The sequence below is a fragment of the Bos javanicus genome, chromosome 3, assembly GCF_032452875.1.
Source record: "Bos javanicus breed banteng chromosome 3, ARS-OSU_banteng_1.0, whole genome shotgun sequence".
Classification (NCBI taxonomy): domain Eukaryota; kingdom Metazoa; phylum Chordata; class Mammalia; order Artiodactyla; family Bovidae; genus Bos; species Bos javanicus.
The window spans coordinates 81,484,364-81,510,676 of NC_083870.1; the positions used below are offsets into that span (position 1 = coordinate 81,484,364).

General features: G+C 37.9%; 1 protein-coding gene across 3 annotated transcripts in view; it reads right to left on the reverse strand.

Annotated features, from left to right (window-relative positions):
• The window catches only part of UBE2U (ubiquitin conjugating enzyme E2 U), a 74,114-nt gene that overhangs the window by 30,799 nt on the left and 17,002 nt on the right, over nucleotides 1-26,313 (reverse strand). For 2 of the 3 annotated variants that reach the window (XM_061411732.1, XM_061411733.1), the window contains exons 5-7: nucleotides 25,090-25,210; nucleotides 13,707-13,755; nucleotides 4,650-4,738 (exon numbers count right to left, since the gene is read on the reverse strand). In XM_061411732.1, the coding sequence (XP_061267716.1) occupies nucleotides 4,650-4,738; nucleotides 13,707-13,755; nucleotides 25,090-25,210 (259 nt within the window). Of the gene's footprint in view, nucleotides 1-4,644; nucleotides 4,739-13,706; nucleotides 13,756-25,089; nucleotides 25,211-26,313 lie in introns of all 3 variants that reach the window. The other variant, XM_061411734.1, reaches the window with a different exon arrangement.

The following is a 26,313-nucleotide window of genomic DNA, read 5'->3' on the forward strand; positions in this document are numbered from 1 at the left end:
GGTCCTGCTCCCGAGACCCTACTATAATTGGTCTGGGGGTGCACCTTTAACACAGGAATTTTCACAAGCTCCTCTGGGGATTCTAATGAGTGGTCAAGACTGAGACCACTGCACTGGAATTTGATGATACTGCCTCTTGCATCTAAATGTATTTTTGGAGATACCTGCCCTCATCGCTACTTCAAAGGCTCGAGGAATTAAAGTATCCCAAGGTGAAAGCAAGCATTCCCATGATGCTTCAGGCTGTTTGGTCTGTCTTGTTGACAGCAAACAAATGCCAGGAAGCCTCTGCTCACTATCGCAGGGTACACTGGTCTGAAGGAATTCTTTTCCTGTAACATAAACATTTCCTTATGGGGATCGGATTTTGTCATTAAGGTGCTGTTGCCCACAACCAGATGTATTGGTTTGTTCTCTGCCAAACTTTTTATTTGCCATTTTATAGTGATGGACAGAGAACAGTGGATCATCAGTACATTTTCCCATGATTGTCTATGATTATGAATAAATAATTGTAATTATTGAAAATGTACCACACATACTTCAGGGTTTGAATTTAAATCTCAAGTTATAGAGAAAGAACAATTTTATATCATATTATGGAGGCAATGTAATATAAACAAAGAACAATGAATGTGGAATCAGAGGATTCGGTTCAGGTCTTTGGGCCCCAGCCTAACTGTACTATAAACAGTAGCCACACTTACTGAGCACTCACTGCACACTAGGCACTGTTAGGGAGTCTCAGTGTTATGAGGCATGTTCTGTGATTATTCTCATCTTACAGACGAGAGAACAGGGACACAGAGAGGTTAAGAAACTTACCCAAGGTCACACTACTAGTAAATTGCAGGGTCTTGGCAATATACATCCAGAATTTACACTGTTACCAATATCTCACATTCCATATGTGATTTTAGGTAAATTACTTAGCTTCCCTTGGTCTTGGTTTTCTCATGTGTAAAACAGAGTAATAACAACGCCCAGCTCATTGGGTTCATATACAATTATGGATGACAGAAATTTGGTGTTCAGTAAATATTGGTTGATAAGTGAAAAAAGAACAATAATATTGAAATGATTAAAAAATACAGATTAAGAGATACAAACAACTAGGCACAAAATAAGCAAACTACAGAAATATACAACACAGGGAATTTAGCCAATAATTTATAATAACTATAAATGGAATATAACCTTTAAAAATTGTGACTATCATTGTATGCTTGAAACTTACATAATATTGTACATCAACTATATCTCAATAAAAAATGAACAAAAAAACACCAATAGGGCATATACTTTGTAAACTATATTATACAGTTATTCTGTATCACACAAGAATAAACTTACTATTTGTGGCACAAAGATATGCAATAGAGTTAAAACTTAAAATCATAATATAACCACTCATCACTACTCATAAAATAAAAAGCTCTTTAAAATATGCACAAGAGTTTAATAATCCTCCCAGTGATAAAAATATAACTGTAGAAATGAAGTTAATAGAAGTTTCTCTTTTATTCCTGAGTGGTTGAAGGAGCATTCTATAATCTGAAAGCTTCATCTTTATTATTGCCAGGAAATTAAGCCATTAAAAAGATAGTATTGGATCTTAGCCAGCTGAACTATGCAAAGACAAAATGGCCAGCAGAACATGTAAGGTTTACATTTAATTTTTTTTAATTAAGTGCTGGTTATTATTGAAGGAAAGCTTTTGAAACATTCTTATACAAATCTCTGTAGGAAAAAGAGACAGAGTGATTGTGAAATCTTGCACCAAGGGCTAGAATCAGTCTCAGAAATTCTTCTGGGCTAGAGGTAACCATTACCAGCTATTGCCTTCACAAAAAGGAATGAATTACATACTAGCTTAGTGACAGATGTAGAAACAGAACCAAATTAAATATTTTGGTGTCAAACTCTTTTGAAGAAGAAATTTCAGCCAGTGACACTGCATTATTTCTTCCATTTTAAAATTACTCTTTATTCTAAGAAATCATTTCCAATTTTCTTTAATTGGGCATGTGCTTCCATTATTTCCTTAGCAGCTTGGAGTTTTCTAGAGCCTCTATATATTTGTACGTTATTCCATAAAGCACCATCCTATAACAATCTGTTTGTTTTCTGGTTGAAGGAATTGGACACTGAATTGTTCCCTGAAGCATGGCAACTGCCTCTCGACATGTCTGTTAAGGGTTATCACCTCCTGGAACCCATCTGAGCTCCTCAGGGCCTCTTACATAACAAATACTCAAGATGCATTTGCTGAATTAACTAAAAAGCAGTCAATCAAAATCTTAGAAATGAAGTCAATGCTCATGTATTTTGGTACCAAAATCAATAAAACTCTTTTATGCTGATAGTGTTGCTAAAGACTATTTCTTAAAGTACCTTAAACAAATTATTTTTCTTAACCACTAATCCACGAATCAGTGAGGAAGATAATGTGTAATTACAAAATAAACTAATAACCAACATCCTGAAAGAGCAAGTAATTTCTTAGAAATAATTTGATCTCACATTTTTATATTTATTACGTTTAGTACTTCTTTTTGCTCTTGTGTGCTAAGTTGCTTCAGTCATGTCCAATTCTTTGTGACCCCATGGACTGTAGCCTGCCAGGCTCCTCTGTCCATAGGATTCTCCAGGCAAGAATACTGGAGTGGGTTGCCATTTTCTCCTCCAGGGGATTTTCCCAACCCAGGGATCGAACCCACACGTCTTATGTCTCCTGCATTGGCAGGCGGGTTCTTTACCACTAGTGCCACCTGGGAAGTTCTTTTTGCTCTTATTTGTGCCTTGAAACTAGATATGATTTTTTGAGAGGTGATATTTTGTTCTCTTAAAACCAGACTATCACAAGGATGAGATGAAACATGATGAGATCACAAATTAAGGCAGTGGTCATAGAGGTGGAGTAGAGGGAAAACATTTGTAATGCTGCAGGAGATAAAATCACTAAGGCTTAATGAGAGAAATAAAGTGGACTAGGAAATGTACATGATTCTGGCTTGGCAAGTAAATGCAAGAATGGTGATCTACTACTGATCAAGAGAAATAATAAGGGATGGAGAAGTGGTTTGGGGGCAACATAATGAGTTCATTTGGGGACATCTTAGATATGAAGTACCTTAGTGTCAGACTTTATTTTTTTGGGCTCCAAAATCACTGCAGATGGTGACTGCAGCCATGAAATTAAAAGATGCTTACTCCTTGGAAAGAAAGTTATGACCAACCTAGATAGCATACTCAAAAGCAGAGACATTACTTTGCCAACAAAGGTCCGTCTAGTCAAGGCTATGGTTTTTCCAGTGGTCATGTATGGATGTGAGAGTTGGACTAAAGAAAGCTGAGAACTGAAGAATTGACGCTTTTGAACTGCGGTACTGGAGAAGACTCTTGAGAGTCCCTTGGACTGCAAGGAGATCCAACCAGTCCATTCTAAAGGAGATCAGTCCTGGGTGTTCTTTGGAAGGACTGATGCTAAAGCTGAAACTCCAGTACTTTGGCCAGCTCATGCGAAGAGTTGACTCATTGGAAAAGACTCTGGTGCTGGGAGGGATTGGGGGCAGGAGGAAAAGGGGACAACAGAGGATGAGATGGCTGGATGGCATCACCGACTCAATGGACATGAGTTTGGGTGAACTCCAGGAGTTGGTGATGGACAGGGAGGCCTGGCATGCTGCGATTCATGGGGTTGCAAAGAGTCGGACACAACTGAGCAACTGAACTGAACTGAACCTTATTACATAGCTGGAAATGTGCATTCGGAATTCAGAAGACAGTCTGGTTAGAGATGAGGCTTTAGGAATTATTGGCATGTGGGCTAATGAAAACCATAGTAATGGATGATGTCTCCCAGAGAGAGCTGGGCAGCAAATACTGAATGAAGAAGTTATTCCTAAGGAAAGAGGCAGAGGAGCACTTGGAAAGGTAAGAGGAAAACCATGGAGTCATAAGGAGAGCATAGCCAATATGAGTTCAAGTAAGATAAGGACTGAAAAAAGTAATCACTGAATCTGAGAATTCGGAAGTCATTGATAACTTTAGAATGTACCATTTCAGTTGGATAGCTTGAAAGTCACATGTGCAGACTGGATAACCTACTTTGATACAAATCAGAACATAGCACTCTAAAGATTAGGTTAAAAGGGACCAGAAAGTTGTCCAGCTCTCCCATTGCATCTTTTCAGCTCTTACTATATGATGGTAACAGATGATTTTTCACTAGACTGATATAACTGAGCAGCCCCAGGTTTTCTTGCTATTCCTCTACTTAATAATATCTCTGGCTTTGGGGATAATTGTGTTTAGAATTAAAAAGTTTCCTCCTGCTCTGAAGGCTTCCTTCTGGGGTGAGGAAGTAAAGTAAATCTCAAAAAACTGAGAACTTTATCTTTTATTATTCCAACTGTCTATCCTTCCTTCTGGCTTTTGATCAGATTTTAGTCCAGGACTCTATACAAAAGAGGGACTAAATGAACAGTTATTGAATGATTAGTACACAGAACCAACAAAGAAGCTTATCACCCTCAAATTCCAAATATATGTCAGTTAGTCTTTGAAGGCAAGATAAGCTAAGAATGTTCAGAGATTAATATACCACCCCACTCCCCACAAAATAAGACAAGGCTAGATCACCTTACATGGAGTTCTGTAATATTCTGTGGCTTTTGATGTGGCTATTCCAGACCATGTCTTGTAGTAATCACTAAATGAGACTGGTTTAATTGATCTGAAAATACAAAATAAAATCGGGCAGTGAGTAGCATGCAAACTTGCTTTTCAAAATTATTTTATCAGATTGGGCTCTTTCAGATATTTTGTTATAAGCCATTAGCGTGTGTATGTGCACCGAGTCACTTCAATTGTATCTGACTCTTCGCAACTCTATGGACTGTAACCTGCCAGGCTTCTCTGTCCGTGGGATTCTCCAGGCAAGAATATTGGAGTGGGCTGTCACACCCTCCTCCGTGGAACCTTCCCTACCCAGGAACTGAACCCACGCCTCTTTATGGGCACCACATGCCTGCACTGGCAGGTGGGCTCTTCACCACTAGTGCCACCTGGGAAGCCCCCACAAACCACTAGGCTGATCTGCAAATTCTAGCATGGTTATTTCTAACAAATTAATCTCACATAATTTTCCACTAGTACATGCAAATCACAAAAAAGATCTGCCCAAACCAGTTTTCAAGAATAAGTATAAACGTGCATCCGTGTGTATATTATAAAAAGAAAAAAATGTAGGTTTAAGATGACTGCCTTTCGTGACTAACAGTAAAAAGAACTTTAAATAAAGCATCACAGCTGTATATTTTATCTTTCTACAATAAACATCTTTCTTACATTTCTATGCCGAATTTTAGTAAAATCACCTTTATTTCTTTTTTCTTATGAGGAGAAAAGAAACACCAGAATTGAGATTAGTTTAATTTTTATACAGAAATCTGATTACTTCCAAAGAGGGAAAATAAACAACTCTTTTCTAATATTACTGCCAGCACATTTCCTTCCTCTGTGCTAATGTTACCAAATCCTAATGGAAGAGCAAAGACTGCTACAAAGTTTTAAACAGGAATTATGAAACAGTCTCTTACTCTTAGACAACTGCATTTCTGATTTTTTTCCTACAAACATTTTGAATGCAGGGATTCTCAATACTCTATAAACAAAACACTACTTTCAGGTAATTTTTAGATGTGTGAAATCATCAATTAACTGGCTTAAATGGATGCTTAAACATCAAATGTAAAAGACCTTATGTCTGTTTTAAATTCCCAGCTCTGGAGGAAGAAGCAAATTTTCAGTTACAATAGGTTATTAACATTAATTTTTATAGGTAAATCATAGGTGCTTAAGTTTTCGACTCAATTTTGAAAGTAATAGGGCAATACCTGAATGTGCTAATTCATTAATTTATTTAAATAATAATTATGGACATCTAAAATTTAAGGCTAACATTTTTCAAGTGTGCTATTGCATCTGTAATCACACTTAAGTAGAAACCTGAAACTTGGTGAAGATAAATTAATCACTACTATTATTGCTTCCAGAGCTACACTCAGTGCTTTATACTACTAAATGATATACTAAACTAACATTAATTTGCCAACAAAATGTTTCAGCATTTGGCAACGGAGGTAACAAAATGAAAGACTGCATTATATCTCCTGCATGAGAAAGCTTGTGATCAATCTGCTGTCACAGATCATTTAGCAGACAACAATGACCCAAGAGGAAGGAAACTGTCAACATACTGTCTAGTGAAAAAAAATACACCATCTTCAGGCACAATCGTCTCCATTGTTTTCTGTCTGTTTGACGACGACCCATGACCCTCTCCCTTCCCAATGGTGTCCTGTTCAATTTCAAGCTGTTAGCCTTCAGGGGCTTTCTCTTCTTCCCCTAGAATAATTAAAAATATTACCCTAAAAGGTATAACTTTAGTATAGTGTGAATATACAAAACAGAATGCCTTGAACACTTGGGAATATCTGCACCTTCAACTCTATAAAGGAAATAACCCCTTAAAATAAGAGAACAATAATTATTTACTATTATTATTCAGATAAACTACTAATGGATAGATACAGCATAAAAATACCTGTGTTTATAGTTTCAACCAGTAATAGGAATTTATTGAGTATTATTTTTGGCACTAAGAATATGAAAAAGTAGAAGACATTATTTTAAACTGAACACCAGGGTTTATTATCCTGTTGGGAAAATAAGATATATACCTGAACTATTAAGTAGAATAGCTTTATAGATTAACATAATAAATGTCACATCATTTAACAGACATTTGGAGACTATAGTGAAAAACGTGTCTTTGGCAGTGGCAATAAGGAAGAAAGTTGGAGGAGGGAGCTGTAACTATTTTGGAGCCACTTGGGAAAGAGTCACTTGGATATAGACCTAGGACAAAGGAAGGAGGCATTTTAGGCCAGGGAAACAGTATTAACAATAGCTTAGATGGCAAGGAGTGTGGTGTGTTCATGCCTACATAGAGAGGATGCCAGGGGAAGAGGTGATAGTAACAAGATAACTGACCAGAGGGAAAAGTTCCAATTTCAGAGGAATTGGCATTTAATTAAGATAGGTGAAATGAGGCAATGATAGGTCTTCAAATTTAGGCAGAGAATGGATTAGAGTTGATTCAGTGATCTTGATTTATTAGGTGATAGAGAGTAATCAGAAGTTCTCAAATAAGCCAAGTAAACTAAGAAATCAATGTTTGAGCAAGAGTTTTCTCTAGCACTAGCATGCAGAGTAGATTATATGAGAGATTAAATGCAAGGGGACCAGTTAGGAAATGAATTCAGTAACTTAGGCAAGAGATCTTGAGAGCCAATACTAGGGTGGGAGCAAAGATTATGAAGGGGAGGAGATGAATTTATGAGAATGCTAAAGAACTGACTGAATCAGCTGCCTGATAGAGTGTGAAAAGTAAAGGAATTTGAGGGTCACATATTCTCCTAAAACCCAGAAGGCCAGTTATTTTTGCTATTAATAGAAAGTGTCTAGAGAAACTGAAGTAAAATATGAGTTTAATTTTAAACATGGGTTGTAGGTGATGACCTCTAGGAGTGTGATTGAGAAATTGGGACTGGAAATAAGAGATTTAGGTCAAATCAACATAAAAGTTGATAGATGACACCATTAGGGAAAACAAACTCCAAAAGAATAAGTGTTTAGAAAAGAAAGGGCAGAAACCAATTCACAGTTAAGGGCCGGGGGGCGGGGAGTGAAGGAAACCAAAAGGATCATTAAAGGAAGAGAATCATGGTAGCCCTATTTCATGCAAGCAACACCCCAGCCATTGCCAAAGCCTAATGACTAAATCCTTAAATATCTCTGGATAAGGAATGGAAAATGGTACAGCTTCTTTGTAAGATAGCATGGTAGTTTCTTACAAAACTAAACATACTCTTACCACACAATGCAGCAATAACACGCCTTGGTATTTACCCAAAGGAGCTGAAAACTTAGGTGCACACAGAATCTTATACACAGATGTTTAGAGCAGCTTTATTCATAATTGCTAAAATGTAGAAGCAACCAAGATGCCATCAATGGGTGAATGGATAAGTTAAGTGGTGTGTATTCAGACAATGGAATATTATTCAGCACTAAAAAGAAATTAGCTAATAAGCCATGAGGACTTCTCTGATGGCTCACTGATAAAGAATCTGCTTGCCAATGTAAAAGATACTGGTTTGATCCCTGGGTCAGAAAGATCTCCTGGAGAAGGAAGTGGCAATCCACTCCAGTATTCCTGTCTGGGAAATCCCATGGACAGAGGAGCCTGGCAGGCTACAGTCCTTGGGGTCGAAAAAGAGTCAGACACAACTAGCAACTACAACAACAACAACAAATAAACCATGAAGAGTCACGTAGTATCATGACTAAGAGCACAGGCTCTGGAATTAGCTGGCTTGGGTTAAAACACGGTAGCACCATTATTGATTAGCTGTGTGACTCTGAACAAGTTACCTAACCTCTTCACGTCTTCAGAGACAGAATTTTCTCCAGTGGTGGTTGTGAGCATTCAATGCAAGCACGCACGAAAAGAGTCAAGGAGGGGTTTAGCACCCCTCAGCGCTCAGTGTCAGCTGGGCTCCTCATTGCCTTGGATAAGTGCCTCATCATTTTTCTCCTGCAAACTCCAGATAGCCTCCTAACTGTCGTTCTGCCTTGTGCTCCAGTCATATCTGATTGCTCTACCTTGGTCTCTCCCTATTCCAGGGTATTATGTCTCTGCTTGAAAGCCACAGTAGGTTATCTACTTCCATAGGATGACATCTAAAGACTTTTACATAGAATTCGAGGCGGTTCATCATCTGGCCATTTCCAATCTTTTCTCCCATCATTCATCCTCACATGCAGAGGCTCCATCACATAGAACTGTTTGCTGACAATCCTAAGTGTACCACAATCTTATACATCCATGTCTGTACAAGCAGTTCTATTAGAGACTCTTTTGCCCCCTGTGCAAAGTCATACTCATTAAGATTCAGGTCCAGTTAAAAATAATACATACATGAAGGTTGTCACACTGGATATTGTGGTTGTCTCTTCAATAGCTGTTCCATTCTTCTCCCATTCCATACATGCCATGTGGTCTGCTGTGGGGACTGGATCTTACCCCAGCTCTAAATCAGGACTTCACTGATAACTGGTATAGGGACAGGAATCTGACCTAAATAGCTCCAATAATAGTACAATTTATTCTAGCTTACTAGTATGTCCTCGTCTCTGAGACTGTTGATCCTCTTTGTTCTTCAAGACTGCCTTGTTATTTTAAACCTTTTGCATTTCTAGATCCATTTTAGACCACCTTATCAATTGCCAGAAAAAAAAATAAGGCTGCTGAGATTTTGACTGAGAATGAACTGAATCTACAATTTGAGAAGATTTGATACTGTAATAATATTGAGTCTTTCCTAAGTGGTAAACATTGTATATCTCCATTTCTTTAGGTCTTGAAAAAAATCCTCCCATATATATTTTGTGATTTTCAGCATAAATGTCTTACTCATCTTTTGTTACATTTTGATGCTGTTGTAATGGTATTTTTAAAGTTTCATTTTTATGTTGATTGCTTATATATAAAAATAGTTAATTTGTGAATATTCATCTTCGAGCTAAGATCCTTGCTAGATTTACTTACTAATTTTCAAACTTTCAAATTTGTATATTCTTTTGGATTTCAGTATATATATAATTGTGTTATCTGTGAATACCAATGGTTTACTGTCTTTCCAAATTTTATAACTTTTTTCTTCCCTCATTGCACTGGCTAGGACTCCAATACAATGTCAGATAGAAACGGTGATAATGTGGATACTTGCCTTGCTCCTAAACTCGGGAGAAAAGGATTAAACATTTCACATTTAAGTGTGAGGTTAGCTGTTAGATTTCTGTTCAATTCAGTTCAGTCACTCAGTCATGTCCGACACTTTGTGACACCAGGCTCCCCTGTCCATCACCAACTCATGGAGCTTACTCAAACTCATGTCCATCGAGTTGGTGATGCCATCCAACCACCTCACCCTCTGTCGTCCCCTTCTCCTCCTGCCTTCAATCTTCAGAGCATCAGGGTGTTTTCCAATCAGTCAGTTCTTCGCATCAGGTGGCCAAAGTATTGAAGCTTCAGCTTTGGCATCAGTCCTTCCAATGAATATTCAGGACTGATTTCCTTTAAGATTAGCTGGTTTGATTTCTGTAGATTCCCTTTATTGAAATAAGGAAATTCTCTTCTATTCCTCAGTTTGGTGAAAATTTTTATCATGAACGAGTATTAATGATTTCTTCTAGATTAACAGAGATAAGTCTATGTTTTTATTTTTCCTTTATTTGGTTAACTGAGTTACATGCATTGATTTTCAAATTTTAAACCAATGTGGCTTTCCTGAAACAAAACTCACTTAGTCATCATGTACTATCCCTTCTTTATATATCAGTGGGTTTAATTTGCTAATATTTTGGTTAGGACTTATACATTTCAGGTTTATGAGAATACTGACCTATAATTTTCCTTTCTTGTAATGAATTCTGATTTTAGAATCAGAGTTTGGAAGTTTGGTGACATATTCACTGTCTCTATTTACTGGAAGAGTTTGAATGCCTTTTTAAAAAAGATTTTTTTTTTTTTATTCTTCCAATTTTATTTTATTTTTAAACTTTACATAATTGTATTAGTTTTGCCAAATATCAAAATGAATCCGCATTTGAAGTAACTTTAGATTTAGAAGAGTTGTAAAGTTAGTTGAATACCTTTAAAATTGGCTTTGTTAAAGTATAATTTACATTCAATAAAATGTACAAGTGTTCAGAGCACAGATTGATAAGTTTTGATAAAAGCATGCCCCTGCAAAACCATAAGCCCAAACAAGTTACAGAATGTTTTCACTAGTCCTGAAAGTTCCCTACTGCTCCTTCCCAGTTAAGCTCCCTTGACACTTTGAGTTATCACTGATCAAGTTCTCTATCACCATAGATGAGTTTTGCCTGTCCTAGACTTCATACAAATTGAACTCTGCAGCATGTACTCTTTCATTACTGAGTTTTTTTTCCCTCAACATAATGCCTGTATTATTCCATGTCGTTGCATGTATCAACAGTTTTATTGCTGAGAGTATTCAGCTTATAAATACAACACAATTTATTTATATATTCAACTGCTGAATATATAATATTGACTGTTGATGGAAATTTTAGTTGTTTTCAGTTTGGGATATTACAAATAATCTGCTATCAACATTTGTGTACAAGTCTTTTGTGAATATACACTTTTATTTCTTTTAGGTAAATACTTACGAGTGGGTTAGAGGGCAGGTGAACCTTTAACATGACAAGAAACTGCTACACTGTGCTCTGAACTGGCTGTGGGCAGTCAACAGGCATAGCGACAGAGGAGCGCTACAGTACAATCACGTCCTCATCAATAACTGGGATTGTTAGTTTAAGCCAGTCGTGTGATCTTCCAATCTCCCCCATCTTAGTATGTCACTGTGGTACCCATCCAGTTCAAACCACAATCTATTACTAATCCTTGATTCCACTTTCTCTCTTGCCCCAAATAAGTCAAGCCAAAGCCTTGAATCCAACCATTTCATCCACTTATCTCCCACTCCACATTTATGCCCTTAGCCCTAGCCCAAACCACGCATCTTTCCCCTGGTCTACTAAAATAACCAAATAATTCTTTTTGTTTCCCCCTTAGATCCTTCACAGTTGATCCCCAGAAGGCAGTTAAAGTGATCCTTTTAAAATGTAAATCTGATTACATCTTTCTCTTCTTAAAAGCTGTCCAGTTGTGTCCCAATTCCCACTGCAAGATTAATAAAATGCCAATTCCTTACCTAGTTTATAAAGCCCTATCTACATCTCTTACTCCACCCCTACCCATCCCTTCTTCCCCCTTGCTGTGTTCCAGCTGCAGTGGCCTTCTTTCTGATCCTCTAACACATTTGTGTGCATGCTCAGTCCCGACCAACTCTTGGCAACCCCATGGACTGTAGCCCGCCAGGCTCCTCTGTCCACAGGATTCTTTAGGCAAGAATACTCAAATGGGTTGCCATTTCCTCCTCAGGGGATCTTCCTGACCCAGAGATTGAACTGGTGTCTGTACCTCCTGCATTGTCAGTGGATCCTTTACCACTTGAGACACCTAAGAAGCCCTCCAGCACACCTTGCTCACATCCAATACTCAATTAGTCAATACTCTAGGTATCCCCTCTGCCTAGAATCTCACTGTACTATAAGACATTATTCTCTCCCAACTTTTCACTTCTTTTTTTCCCTTTCAATGTCATGAATCTTGATTTTCCAAGAAAATACCAACTACAAGTTGATCTCACCATGGTTCTTGAGTCATTTCTGAATACAGTTCTAGTGAATTCTTTCTTCCAGGCTCCAGATTTTATAGTCCTGTGATCAGTGCTGGATCCTCATGGTGCTGTCTGGTTACCCTGCTGCCTGTCTGATGAGGGACTCAGCGCCCCAAAGAACCAAAGGGCCAAAGTTCCCTCCCTGTAACAGGGTCTCCCCTTCTTCCTGCTCCTGCCTGAGACAAATGCCACCATTGCTACTGGCTGGGCTTCATCTCAGTGCTGGGGGACAGACAAGGTCAATGCTCTTGCTGTCATGTTCCAATTAACCATTTCATCAGTTGTTCTGGGTCTTCTCGTTCTGATCTTCTAACACTTCCAGGCACAGAGCCCCTTGGTATAACACTGTCTCACATTCTGGGGGAGAAGGCAATAGCAACCACTCCAGTACTCTTGCCTGGAAAATCCCATGGATGGAGGAGCCTGGTAGGCTGCGGTCCATGGGGTCGCTATGAGTCAGGCATGACTGAGCGATTTCACTTTCACTTTTCACTTTCATGCATTGGAGAAGGAAATGGCAACCCACTCCAGTGTTCTTGCCTGGAGAATCCCAGGGATGGGGGAGCCTGGTGGGCTGCCGTCTATGGGGTCGCACAGAGTTGGACACGACTGAAGCGAGTTAGCAGCAGCAGCAGCACATTCTGGGACAAAGTCCGGATCTGAGTGCTCCTTTTGATTTCAGTCTTTTGGGAACATTTTACTATTATTAATCCACTAAGAGGATCCTTGTTTTGGAGCATGTACAGTATAAAACCAAGATAGAATAAGTATTATTTCAGCACTAGTAAGTTGGCTATTTTCTACATCCGATTGACTATTAAAATTAGGCTGATGCAAATGTTAGAGAACCTAAAAGCTGCAGAACCTACACCTGTCCAAGTGTTCAAGGTCACACTGTCAGGTGGGCGGTCTCCCAAGTGTACAATGGCTTCAACCCTAACTCTCACCATTTCACTCCAAGACTTATTCTTTTCCTAAACTGCTTGGAGATTTGTGATCTATAATGGTCAGGCTATAATGTAGACAATGGTCTTTTTTTTCCTTTTCAGAAATAAAAAATAAAAGACTAGGCAATTAATATAGTTACATTCAATTTTAATTAAATAGTCTAGAAAGAACTCAAGATTTTCACATTCTTCCTGAAAAAGAATCATTTTTAAAAGGTATTGGAAGGGAAGATATATTTAAATGAAATAATTTTTCTAAGTCAAAAGATGAAAATACAATTATGATAGAAAATACAGTTTAAGCCAATAGTTCTTTTAGTGTATAAATTTGCATAGAACTGTATAAAGGAAAACTTACCTGTTAAGTTTATGTGGCTCTTTTGGTGACTCAGAACCATCATCTTTTGCTATAAAGAAAAATATGAAAAGATTCTGGTTTACTTAAGGAAGACTGAATGTATGTCCCTATGTGCATTCTTTCCAAGGCCCCAATAAGATGGTAAGAAAGGAATAAAAATACGGTGTATGGAGAAGGAAATGGCAACCCACTCCAGTATTCTTGCCTGGAGTATACCCATGGACAGAGGAGCCTGGCAGGCTAAAGTTCATGGGGTCGGGGAAAAAAAAAAAAAAGGTGTAAAACCTCAAGAGCCAAAGAAAGATGGCAAGAAAAATGTTCAAGATAGAAAGCAGATGTCAAGTGGTAACCATCTTAACAGATCATAGAAATTTGAAACCTAATGACATGATGAGAGAAGGCCAATAAAAAGCAAGCAGATTTACACTTCAGAACTTGAGAAACAACTTAGGAATTGGAGGTACCAGATACCCCTGAAAGGTGAAATGTATACTGTGGATACCAAAGACATAGCCTTCATCCTGTGCAACCAGATGACCACCGCTGCCTAGGCAGGAGGGAAGATACCTTATTCTGGAGAGGCTGAGCCAGAGAGATTCAGGGGACAGCAGAACAAGAGTATGGTAAGGGACTGATGACAGAGAATAAATCAAATAGATCATATTGAATAAGCAATATTCCTTACTCTCTCTCCTTGTCCAGCTCCTAGAGTGCAAGTATAGTTAACCTTTCTCTCTTCAGGCATATGACTGGAGGATTCATCTCAGAATAAACAGTTAAGCCTAATTAATGGTAAGGTCAGATCCTCAATGACTAATCGATAATGAAACAAAACCATCAGCAAGTCTAGCCTGTATCCAAAATTTCCAGTCTTTTCAATGAATGATTGTCATTCATTATTTTCATTCATCATTCCATGAATGATTTTCACACAGTTAAAGATGCACAGTTAAAGATGGGTAGATAATTGAGTAAAGTCCTTATTATGAATGATAACAATGATAACAAATAAACAGGAAGAAAATAGAAACAAGAAACATACTTTTCTGGACATTTTCCAGAATATAGAACAAAAAAAACAGAGAGAAGGATAATTGGAGAAAATAGATTTTTTAAAAAGTTTACATAACAGATCAGTAGATCCGACATCCAAATCTTTGGAGATTTAGAAGAGAGAACAGGGAAACTGGAGGGGAAGGGAATTATAAAAGAAATCAAATGAGAAAAATGTCCAAAACTAAAGAATTAGAGTTTGAGATTCAAACAGCCTATGAAATGCTCTACATGATGAATAAGGAGGTTAAAAAATGAAATTATATCAAGAAATATTATCAAGAAATTTCAGACCACTGGGAATAAAGAGAAGATTTTAAAAGCTTCCACTAAAAATAAATCACATGTGGAGAAGCAGACATCTGAATGAAAGCAGACTTCTTGAGGGTAATACTGGAAACTAGTCTTTACAATTCTGAAAGAAAACTATTTTCAAACTAAAGTGTAACCAAATTATGAACATATGAGAGTGGAGTGAATACATTTTTAGGCATGTAAAGTAAGGAAAGGTTTAGCGCCCCTGTCCTAGGAAGCTCCTGGCAGAAGTGTTTCAACAAAATGAAGGAGCAAACCAACCAGGAGGAAAAGGAGAGATCACGCAAGAGCTCCCATTCAGTAGGTGGGCAGAAAGGTCTTCCCAGGATTCCTGTGAGAGAACTGCCATTTCAGAACTGGAAGAGGAGGATGAATGAGTGTCTAGCAAAGGTGTTTCCCAGGGGAAAAACCAAACTGAATACCAAAACAGTTTTGTCAGAAAGTTTGGGGGAAGAATAAATGGTAGATATTCTTCCAAAACACAAACCAAAATAAATCCAAAAAACAAAACCAAGGGAATAAAAATACAGGCCATTTGCTCAAGAAAAGAAAAGTCAGTCAGAGCTCATTTGTGAAAAATATTCACTAAGTCATATTAATGTAAATGAATGATACTAGGAGAATGGGGGAGAGAAAATGTAAGTGGAGATGGCACCATAAAATTTCAATCTTTATCTTTCAGAAGAAGCCCATGAGTCATATCTAAACTAAAAATCCTAGAATTTTAGTATTGAATACACTTAGAAATACAATGGTAATTCCAAAAGAAACAGCTAAATGTGTTGAAAGAGGTTGGTACCTTGTGGGAGGTGGGAGCACCTTTTAGTTATGGATGGTGGGGCTTATAAATCTGCTGTATTTCCTTAAAAACTGATTTGGATTATTTGTCCTTTAAAGCTATGAATAAATACTTCTTTGATAGAAAATAAATACTTAAGATTTTTAGTAAAACTGCTTTAAGACTTAGCTTAAAAGCTATTAGACTATCTGGTGCAATGAAGTACAAACAGGAAAAACGAGGTTTGTAACCCCAGCAAACAGATCCACACACACTAACCCTGTTAAAGTCACAATTTTTACATTGCCTGACACCTGTAGATATCAGATCTATCTGTGATAATACTGTAATCATCAACAACAAAATTATGGTTGAATGATGGTGCTAAAGCTCATGTTCCTTAATTAGTAAGTTATACTACTGGACTAAATTCCTTTCTGCTGATATTCAGAAAGAATATCTTTCCAGAGGAAATGGAATTCTTATAGGAATACTCAACAACCAATACTCCCTTTGAAGAAAAAAAACACCTGAAATTCTGAGACATCATCTGCTTCAGCTGTAGAAACAAGTTTCTTTAAAACTTGTTCTATTGTAATGAGGACTTTAAAAAGAACAGTGAACAAATTGAGAACTTAAACTGAAGAATCAAATGCTTATCACATCTTCCTCACTGTAAGCAGAATGGGATGTATTTGCACAATCATTTTTTTTTAAAGTACTACATAATGTGAATTAGTAGTATAATCTCCCTAATATTGCTATAATTCTTCTCTACTCTTGTATTTTGACTGTCAGTAATTAAATTATAGTTTATTTAGATAAGAATCTGAAACTTAGTAGAATGACTCTCCTTTAACGAAAGCTAAAGGAATATGCCTAGCTAAGAGAAAAATTATTACCTTAGGTTTGGCTACTATTATTTATTTTTATATTCTTATACATTTTGTTTCAACCAAAGATTTTTTTTAATTATATGAACTCTATGCTTTGAATAGGGCTTCCCAGGTGGCTCAGTGGTAAAGAATCCACCTGCCAATGCAGGAGACACAGGAGATGCCAGTTTGATCCCTGGGTTGGGAAGATCCCCTCCCCTGGAGGAGCAAATAGCTACCCACTTCAGTATTCTTGCCTGGGAATTCCCATGAACAGAGAAGTCTGGTGGGTTGTAGTCCACGGGGTTGTAAAGAATGGGGCACAACTGAGTGACTGAGTATGCACACGTGCATCCTTTAAATGTCAAAATAAACATGATAACAAAAAACAATTTGACCATATTACCACACAGAAGTAAAAATTCACTGGGACAAACTGAGAAAAAAAAGATGTATGAGCTTACAGTAGTTCCTCATTATTGGCAGGAGATACCCTCCACGCCCCCCAGTGGTGCTTAAAAACATGGACAGTAGAATCCTTGCATCCCTGGGATAAAGCCCACTTGGTCATGGTGTATGATCTTCAATATCTGCAAATCAATCAATGTAATACACCACATTAACAAATTGAAAAATAAAAACCATATGATTATCTCAATAGATGCAGAGAAAGCCTTTTACAAAATTCAACATCCATTTATGATAAAAACTCTCCAGAAAGCAGGAATAGAAGGAACATACCTCAACATAATAAAAGCTATATATGACAAACCCACAGCAAACATTATCCTCAATGGTGAAAAATTGAAAGCATTTCCTCTAAAGTCAGGAACAAGACAAGGGTGCTCACTTTCACCATTACTATTCAACATAGTTTTGGAAGTTTTGGCCACAGCAATCAGAGCAGAAAAAGAAATAAAAGGAATCCAAATTGGAAAAGAAGAAGTAAAACTCTCACTGTTTGCAGATGACATGATCCTCTACATAGAAAACCCTAAAGACTCCACCAGAAAACTACTAGAACTAATCAATGATTATAGTAAAGTTGCAGGATATAAAATCAACACACAGAAATATTCCTATACACTAATAATGAGAAAACAGAAAGAGAAATTAAGGAAACAATTCCATTCACCATTGCAATGAAAAGAATAAAATACTTAGGAATATATCTACCTAAAGAAACTAAAGACCTATATATAGAAAACTATAAAACACTGGTGAAAGAAATCAAAGAGGACACTAACAGATGGAGAAATATACCATGTTCATGGATTGGAAGAATCAATATAGTGAAAATGAGTATACTACTCAAAGCAATTTATAGATTCAATGCAACCCCTATCAAGCTACCAACGGTATTCTTCATAGAGCTAGAACAAATAATTTCACAATTTGTATGGAAATACAAAAACCTCGAATAGCCAAAGCTATCTTGAGAAAGAAGAATGGAACTGGAGGAATCAAACTGCCTGACTTCAGACTCTACTACAAAGCCACAGTCATCAAGACAGTGATGGTACTGGCACAAAGACAGAAATATAGATCAATGGAACAAAATAGAAAGCCCAGAGATAAATCCACGCACATATGGACACCTTATCTTTGACAAAGGAGGCGAGAATATACAATGGATTAAAGACAATCTCTTTAACAAGTGGTGCTGGGAAAACTGGTCAACCACTTGTAAAAGAATGAAACTAGACCACTTTCTAATACCATACACAAAAATAAACTCAAAATGGATTAAAGATCTAAACGTAAGACCAGAAACTATAAAACTCCTAGAGGAGAACATAGGCAAAACACCCTCTGACATACATCACAGCAGGATCCTCTATGACCCACCTCCCAGAATATTGGAAATAAAAGCAAAAATAAACAAATGAGACCTAATTAAACTTAAAAGCTTCTGCACAACAAAGGAAACTATAAGCAAGGTGAAAAGACAGCCTTCAGAATGGGAGAAAATAATAGCAAATGAAGCAACAAACAACTAATCTCAAAAATAAACAAGCAACTCCTACAGCTCAATTCCAGAAAACTAAATGACCCAATCAAAAAATGGGCCAAAGAACTAAATAGACATTTCTCCAAAGAAGACATACAGATGGCTAACAAACACATGAAAAGATGCTCAACATCACTCATTATCAGTGAAATGCAAATCAAAACCACTATGAGGTACCATTTCATGCCAGTCAGAATGGCTGCGATCCAAAAGTCTACAAGTAATAAATGCTGGAGAGGATGTGGAGAAAAGGGAACCCTCTTACACTGCTGGTGGGAATGCAAACTAGTATAGCCACTATGGAGAACAGTGTGGAGATTCCTTAAAAAACTGGAAATAGAACTGCCTTATGATCCAGCAATCCCACTGCTGGGCATACACACTGAGGAAACCAGAATTGAAAGAGACACATGTACCCCAATGTTCATCGCAGCACTGTTTATAATAGCCAGGACATGGAAGCAACCTAGATGTCCATCAGCAGATGAATGGATAAGAAAGCTGTGGTACATATACACAATGGAGTATTACTCAGCCATTAAAAAGAATACATTTGAATCAGTTCTAATGAGGTGGATGAAACTGGAGCCTATTATACAGAGTGAAGTAAGCCAGAAAGAAAAACACCAATACAGTATACTAATGCATATATATGGAATTTAGAAAGATGGTAACAATAACCCTGTATACGAGACAGCAAAAGAGACACTGATGTATAGAACAGCCTTTTGGACTCTGTGGGAGAGGGAGAGGGTGAGATGATTTGGGAGAATGGCATTGAAATATGTATAATATCATATATGAAACGAGTCGCCAGTCCAGGTTCGATACACAATACTGGATGCTTGGGGCTGGTGCACTGGGACGACCTAGAGGAATGGTATGGGGAGGGAGGAGGGAGGAGGGTTCAGGATGGAGAACGCGTGAATGCCTGTGGCGGATTCATTTTGATATATGGCAGAACCAATACAATATTGTAAAGTTTAAAAATAAAAAAACAAACAAACATGGACAGTATGAAACCCTATATACATTATGTTTTTTTCCCTATACATACATACATACTTATGATGAAGTTTAATTTGTAACTTAGGCACAGTAAGAGGCTAACAAGAATAGCTAATAATAAGACAGAACAATTGTAACAACATACTGCAAGAAAAGTTATGTGAATGTGGTCTCTTTCTCTCTCAAAATATCTCAGACAAGTTTAATATCGTGTTTCCATCTTAACTAAGCACTTATGCTTTCATATCTTTTGCAGTTTGAGGTATGACAGCAAAATTAGCATGGATTTCTTTCTCCTTCACAATTTCATGGATAGAAGATTTGTTCTTACTGTAAATCTTAGCAACCTCAGATATGAGATTTTTTTCTTACAAGTCAAGAACTTTCACTTAAAGGAACACTTTATGGCTTCTCTTGACATGTGTGAATGGCCAGCAGCACTACTCTTGTCCTTTGGGGTCATGATTAAGTAAGGGTCACTTGATCAGAAGCACTAAGATACCTCAGATATCAGACAGTTCATTTGATAACACAGATGGCTACTAAATGACTAATGGGTGAGAGATGCTGAACAAAGAGATGATTCACATGCTGGGCAGGATGAAGCTGGATGGCAAGAGACTTCATCACACTACTCAGAATGATGCACAATTGAAAACTCATGAATCATTTATTTCTGGAATTTTCCATTTAATACTTTTAGATTGCAATTGACTACAGATGGCTAAAAATGGAAAGTGAAATGGTAGATAAGGGGGGACCACTATATATGAAATCCCTTTGTAACAGAAAGTCTCTAATTTACTCAGAATCTAGGAGGCAACACAGTTATTTTATACATTGTCTTCTTCCAGACCTCCAAGTTTTCATAAACAAATTGAAATATGACTTGGGAGGCACTTGAAAAATCCCCTTGTCCAACTCCTGACACTGGGCAAAATATTCTTTGACAACATCCCTGAAAATCAAGTCATTAAGCTCTGCCAAATGAACGAAAGCTATGAAAGCATACCTTTGGTGATGGGGAGATTACCACCTGTCAACACTGTCTTGCCCGTTCGTAAGTGACATGAATGGTTAGAAAATCTTTCCTTGTGTTTGGTCGGCTGGGACCTGCTGGATGGACTTTCCCCTGAGGCATGCCGCAAATGCAACATCTAGGAAGATCAGTTAACCCAACTGACTGTAACTGACTGCCCAAACTGGAATGAAGGGAGTGAAGGGGGAATGAAGGGAGAATGTGACATGATTACCCCAGGACTGCTCCAGGCAGTTTGGTAAGTGTGAGCACACAAACTATAAGTAAGGGGGTCAGAGTCCAGGCCATAAGGAGAAGAGGCTGCCAAGACATGGGAAGGTCATTGGGATCTCCAAAAGTTGGGTTTGAGCTCACAGCTTGTGCATTCTTGTCAATCCACCAAGGCAAAGACCTAGCTCTTCAGGCACACAGCAGATGGTAGGCAAACTTGGGGGGATGAGAGGCACTGGCATGTCTACATACCAAATGGGAGTCTTAGGCTTAGGATAACAAAATTAATTCCAGACCACTGATTATGAGAGGAAAAAAAAAAGTCCCTGGTGTATTCAAGGTATGTTCTGACACAAAATAGGGCAAAGCCTGTATATCATGGACATCAGTGGCTACAACCTACCAGTTCTAGGGAAGATATGACTGACTTGTAGCTTCAATGTTAGTCTGATATTAGTATCCTGGAATAATGGAGAAGAATTTTCCCTTTTCTATAGGAAATCCCTTCAAATATTTGAAAGCGGATTTTACAACTGCCTTTTAGCTTTCCTTCCGTTAGCTAAGTGTACAGTTTCTTCAACACAGGAAATGTGAGCCTCCAAGTTAAGCATGCTTGGATGAGGGCACAACAAACCAGAGTCAGGAAAGCTATCATCTAACACATGCTTGGTAAATAATTATTATTAATAATTAATTATTATTCACATTAGGCTTCTGTTCAAAGAGTTTTCTGATAGTTTTTCATAGACTAACGTTCTGCCATGAAGTCAGGTCTCTTTTCTTCTGTACTTGGAAATTTAATTCTTTGATTCCAAATGGATGACTTTATGTTCATTGCATTAAATTGGAGGTTTTCATTGCATTACCCCATTGGAGGGGCAATGGGAATATCCAGGTTGGCTCTCTGGCCTTGTACCTTAGCTCTGTGTGGCCTTGGGCTAATCCTTTCATCTTGATCCTCAGCTTCCTCACTGAGGAAGAGGCTGAGGATCAGGCGGATAAATGCATGTGAAAGCACTTTGTAAACTATGAAGTAAAATCAGGATCCAAGTTTATGTGTTTTTTATTCATTCAATCTACAAATGTTTACTCAATACCTATAGCCAGACACTACTACTGGGCATTGACAACATTGTTGTAGCCTAAAATTAATGCCTACAGAAATGATACAGTTAGCTGCCTCTTGAGTTTCTCATGTATGTAATTAATTATCTACTCCAGTTCTGTGTTATTTGAGAATGGGATGATAATTTCTTCTATGTACTTTCTGCTACTGCTACTGCTACTGCTAAGTTGCTTCAGTCGTGTCCGACTCTGTGCCACCCCATAGACAGCAGCCCACCAGGCTCCCCCGTCCCTGGGATTCTCCAGGCAAGAACACTGGAGTGGGTTGCCATTTCCTTCTCCAATGCGTGAAAGTGAAGTTGCTCAGTCCTGTCCAACTCTTAGCGACCCCATGGACAGCAGCCCATCAGGCTCCTCCATCCATGGGATTTTCCAGGAAAGAGTACTGGAGTGGGGTGCCATCGCCTTCTCCAATGTACTTTCTAGACCTCTTTATTAGTATATTAAATGAATATGAGATCTGATTCTTGCAGTAATGTAGTAGAAACCTTTTTTTCAAGTCATTAAAGTGAAAGTGGCTCAGTCGTGTCTGAATCTTTACGACCCCATGGTCTATACAGTCCATTGAATTCTCCAGGCCAGAATACTGAAGTGGGTAGCTGTTCCCTCCTCCAGGGGATCCTCCCAACTCAGGGATCAAACCCAGGTCTCCTGCACTGCAGGCAGATTCTTTACCAGTTGAGCCATCAGGCAAGTCCAAGAATGCTAGAGTGGGGTAGACTATCCCTTCTCCAGTGGATCTTCCTGACCCAGGAACTGAACCAGGGTCTTCTGCATTGCAGGCAGATTTTTACCAGCTGAGCTACCAGGGAAGCCCAAGTCATTATAGGTAATTAATTCTCACTGGATGTTGTTTTTCTCAGAAATCCACATCGTACTATACAACCATCTAGTTTAGAGTGAACATGGTTTTTTGCACTTTATTTTCCACCATAGCAGCTGCTTCTGCTTCATTACAGCAGTCTTTCCCTACGAAGCTGCAGAAAATCATTTTCTTCCTGGCACTAAAGGTACTCCTCCAGTCCTGCCGTGAGGGCAGGCAAGCTGAAAACTATTCACTGTCTTGGATTTCCACATATTTCACGAACACATAAAGCGAACAGTGAAAACCTGCCAAAGCACTATTTGCTTTGTCGCTCATTTGTTCAGTGATTTGGCAACCTGGACAGCTTTCCTGTCTGGGCTGATGGCAAAGCTGGAGGACTAAAAGGAATGAAGGGTGACACTGGCCTGAGAGAAAAGAAGAAAAGAAAAGGCCACCTTGTCTTCCAGTTTCTTCTCATCCTTCTCTTTCAGGCTAAAACCAAAATCTAATGCACAGAATCATTTATCATGAAAATTCTTTACAACCGGTTCTTAAATTACCATTCACCAGAATATGGATATAGCTTTGTATAGAATATTCTTGTGCAAGGGTAGTACTGTGGGGCTTGATGAAAGATTAAGGGATACGTATCATTCATTTGCTCATTCCACAAACATTTCCTGAGTGGAGAGGATACAGCAAGGGAATGCTACAGATTCTGGTTGGTCAGAAATATGATCATCTTGAAGAAGTACCATTCCTCTGTGGACACACCAGCCTTAAAATTGTCAAGAGAATTCTGAAGAACTCCTTGACAATCATGACATATTTGAAGATACTGAAAAAGATGCCTGATCAACACTACATCAGATTCAGATGCTCTGTGGAAAAGCACTTGAACTTCATCACAAATTGTATGCATTTAATGGCAGGTCCCAGAAAGGGAAAGAAGAAGAGACCATAGACATCTAGTGAAGAGAAAAAGCACAAGAGAGATCCTTTTGGAAGAGTGAGCCTGAGCAGCAAGTCCTGCTGATTGGGGAGGTAACAATGCCAGTTACTGTGTGATGCTGTTGGGTACCACTGAAAGGAAGGGCAGATTGTAAAGGAAAACGCTATGTCACCAGGAAACCCAACCCTTACCTGTGGCTAACCCCTCCAGGCAAGAGGAGCCAATAGCTTTGCTCTTCTCATTGTAGAGAAAGCAAAGGAGCAATGGAGGTAATGGAGTTAAGAGTTACGAAAGGGTTGTGGGTAAGAAGAGAATGAAATGACCATGGGTATCAGAAAAGCATTGGTCAACAGAATAGAAAGACTGCAAAGCCTCAGTCATTTCCACATAGATTCTTTGAAGGAAAACCTAGAAGGGGACCTCTCTAGAAAAAAAAAAAATGCTGATGGTTTTCCTAACCAAGGGGAAAGGAGTCTCAGATTAGTAAGCTCTGGTGGTTACTGAGGGTAAAGTCTGAGAAATAGCTACTATAGATCAGAGAGTTAAAAATTGATGTCATATCTTTATGACACGGACACCATTTGTCCACATGACCATGACATTTAAAGATACTAAGCTTACAATTTTTGATAATTAAAAAAAAAAAAAAAAGGATCACACTAAACCAAATGGAAAAAGACAAATATGATACTGCTTATAATGTGGACTTTAAAAAAATGACAGAAATGAACCTATATACAATATAGCAATAGACCTACAGACATAGAAAACAAACTTGTGGTTACCAAAGGGGAAAGCAGGGGTAAATTAGGAGTTTGGGATTAACATATATACTCTACTATACATAAAATATATAATCAATAAGGACCTACTGTACAGCACAGGGAATTAAACTCAATATTTTATAATAACCTATAAGAGAAAAGAATCTGAAAAAACACATATATAAAATGATAAATATGTATGTATAACTGAATCATTTTGCTGTATACCTGAAACCAACACAACGTTGTAAGTCAATTATACTTCAATTAGAAAAAGAAAGGATTACACAGATGGATTTGACACAGGTACAACAGGAGAGCTCTTAGTATGATTTCATTACTGAAAATGGATACAGAAAATATTGTTGTATGCAAGTTACTTGCTAGATTATTTACTTGCTATGAATAATTAATAACTGGCAAATAACAGTAAGTAGTCACTTCTTACATGGTAACGGCTGGTGGAAAAGTCGCAGAATTATTAGTCTGTACAGAGTTTCATCTTTCATCAGTATATGGGCTGCTTCCAAATTCACTGGATTTTCTAGCACTGGATTAGAAAGCATAACCTATAGGAAAACATATAAAACACAGAATTTTTAAAGCGGCTTTTTCTTAGGGCAAAAAGACAAACCAGGACATACAACATTCAAGAAGCATTTATAAATGCCTACAATGTGTCCACCTGGAGACAAAGACAAATGAGACATGGTCCTTGTTATCAAGACACTCATGATCTATCTTGGTTTTATACTGTACATTCATGAGCCAAACATTAGGATCAAAGCAAGTTACAAGTTCCTCCCTGTAAATTATTCCTTCCTATCACATAACTTTAAATTGATTTATGTGTAAAGGGAACTAAACATGAGGAAACATTGAAACATTTCATTAAAAAATAATTACATTTTAACATGAGATATTTAGATCATGAATAAACAAACACATGTATTAAAAGCTTGCGTGCAATTCAATATCCCCACAGATCACTGAATGCTTAATTTGATACCACTAGTAGTTTTCTCTGCTGGGAAACATTGAAGGGAGAAAGAGAAGAGGGTGACAGAAGATGAGATGTTTGGATGGCATCACCGACTCAATGGACATGAATTTAGGCAAACTCCAGGAGATAGTGAGAGACAGGGAGGCCTGGTGTGCTATAGTCCATTGGGTTGGAAAGTGTCGGACATGACTTAGAGGTTGAACAACAAAAACAAGTAGTTTATTCAACATCCAAAAAATTAAGAACACGGCATGTACAGAGTTTCATCTTTCATCAGTATATGGGCTGCTTTCAAATTCACTGGATTTTCTAGCACTGGATTAGAAAGCATAACTATAGGAAAACATATAGAACATAGAATTTTTAAAGCAGCTTTTTTCTTAGGGCAAAAAGACAAACCAGTACATACAACATTCAAGAAGCATTTATTAAATGCCTACAATGTGTCCACCTGGAGACAAAGACAAATGAGACATTGTCCTTTCTCTCAAGACACTCATGGTCCCATCCTTCACGGCAAATAAAAGGGGAAAAAGTAGAAGCAGTAACGGATTTTATTTTCCTGGACTCCAAAATTACTGCAGTGACTGCAGCCATGGAATTAAAAGATGCTTGCTCCTTGGAAGAAAAGCTGTAACAAACCTAGGGAGCATATTAAAAAGCAAAGAC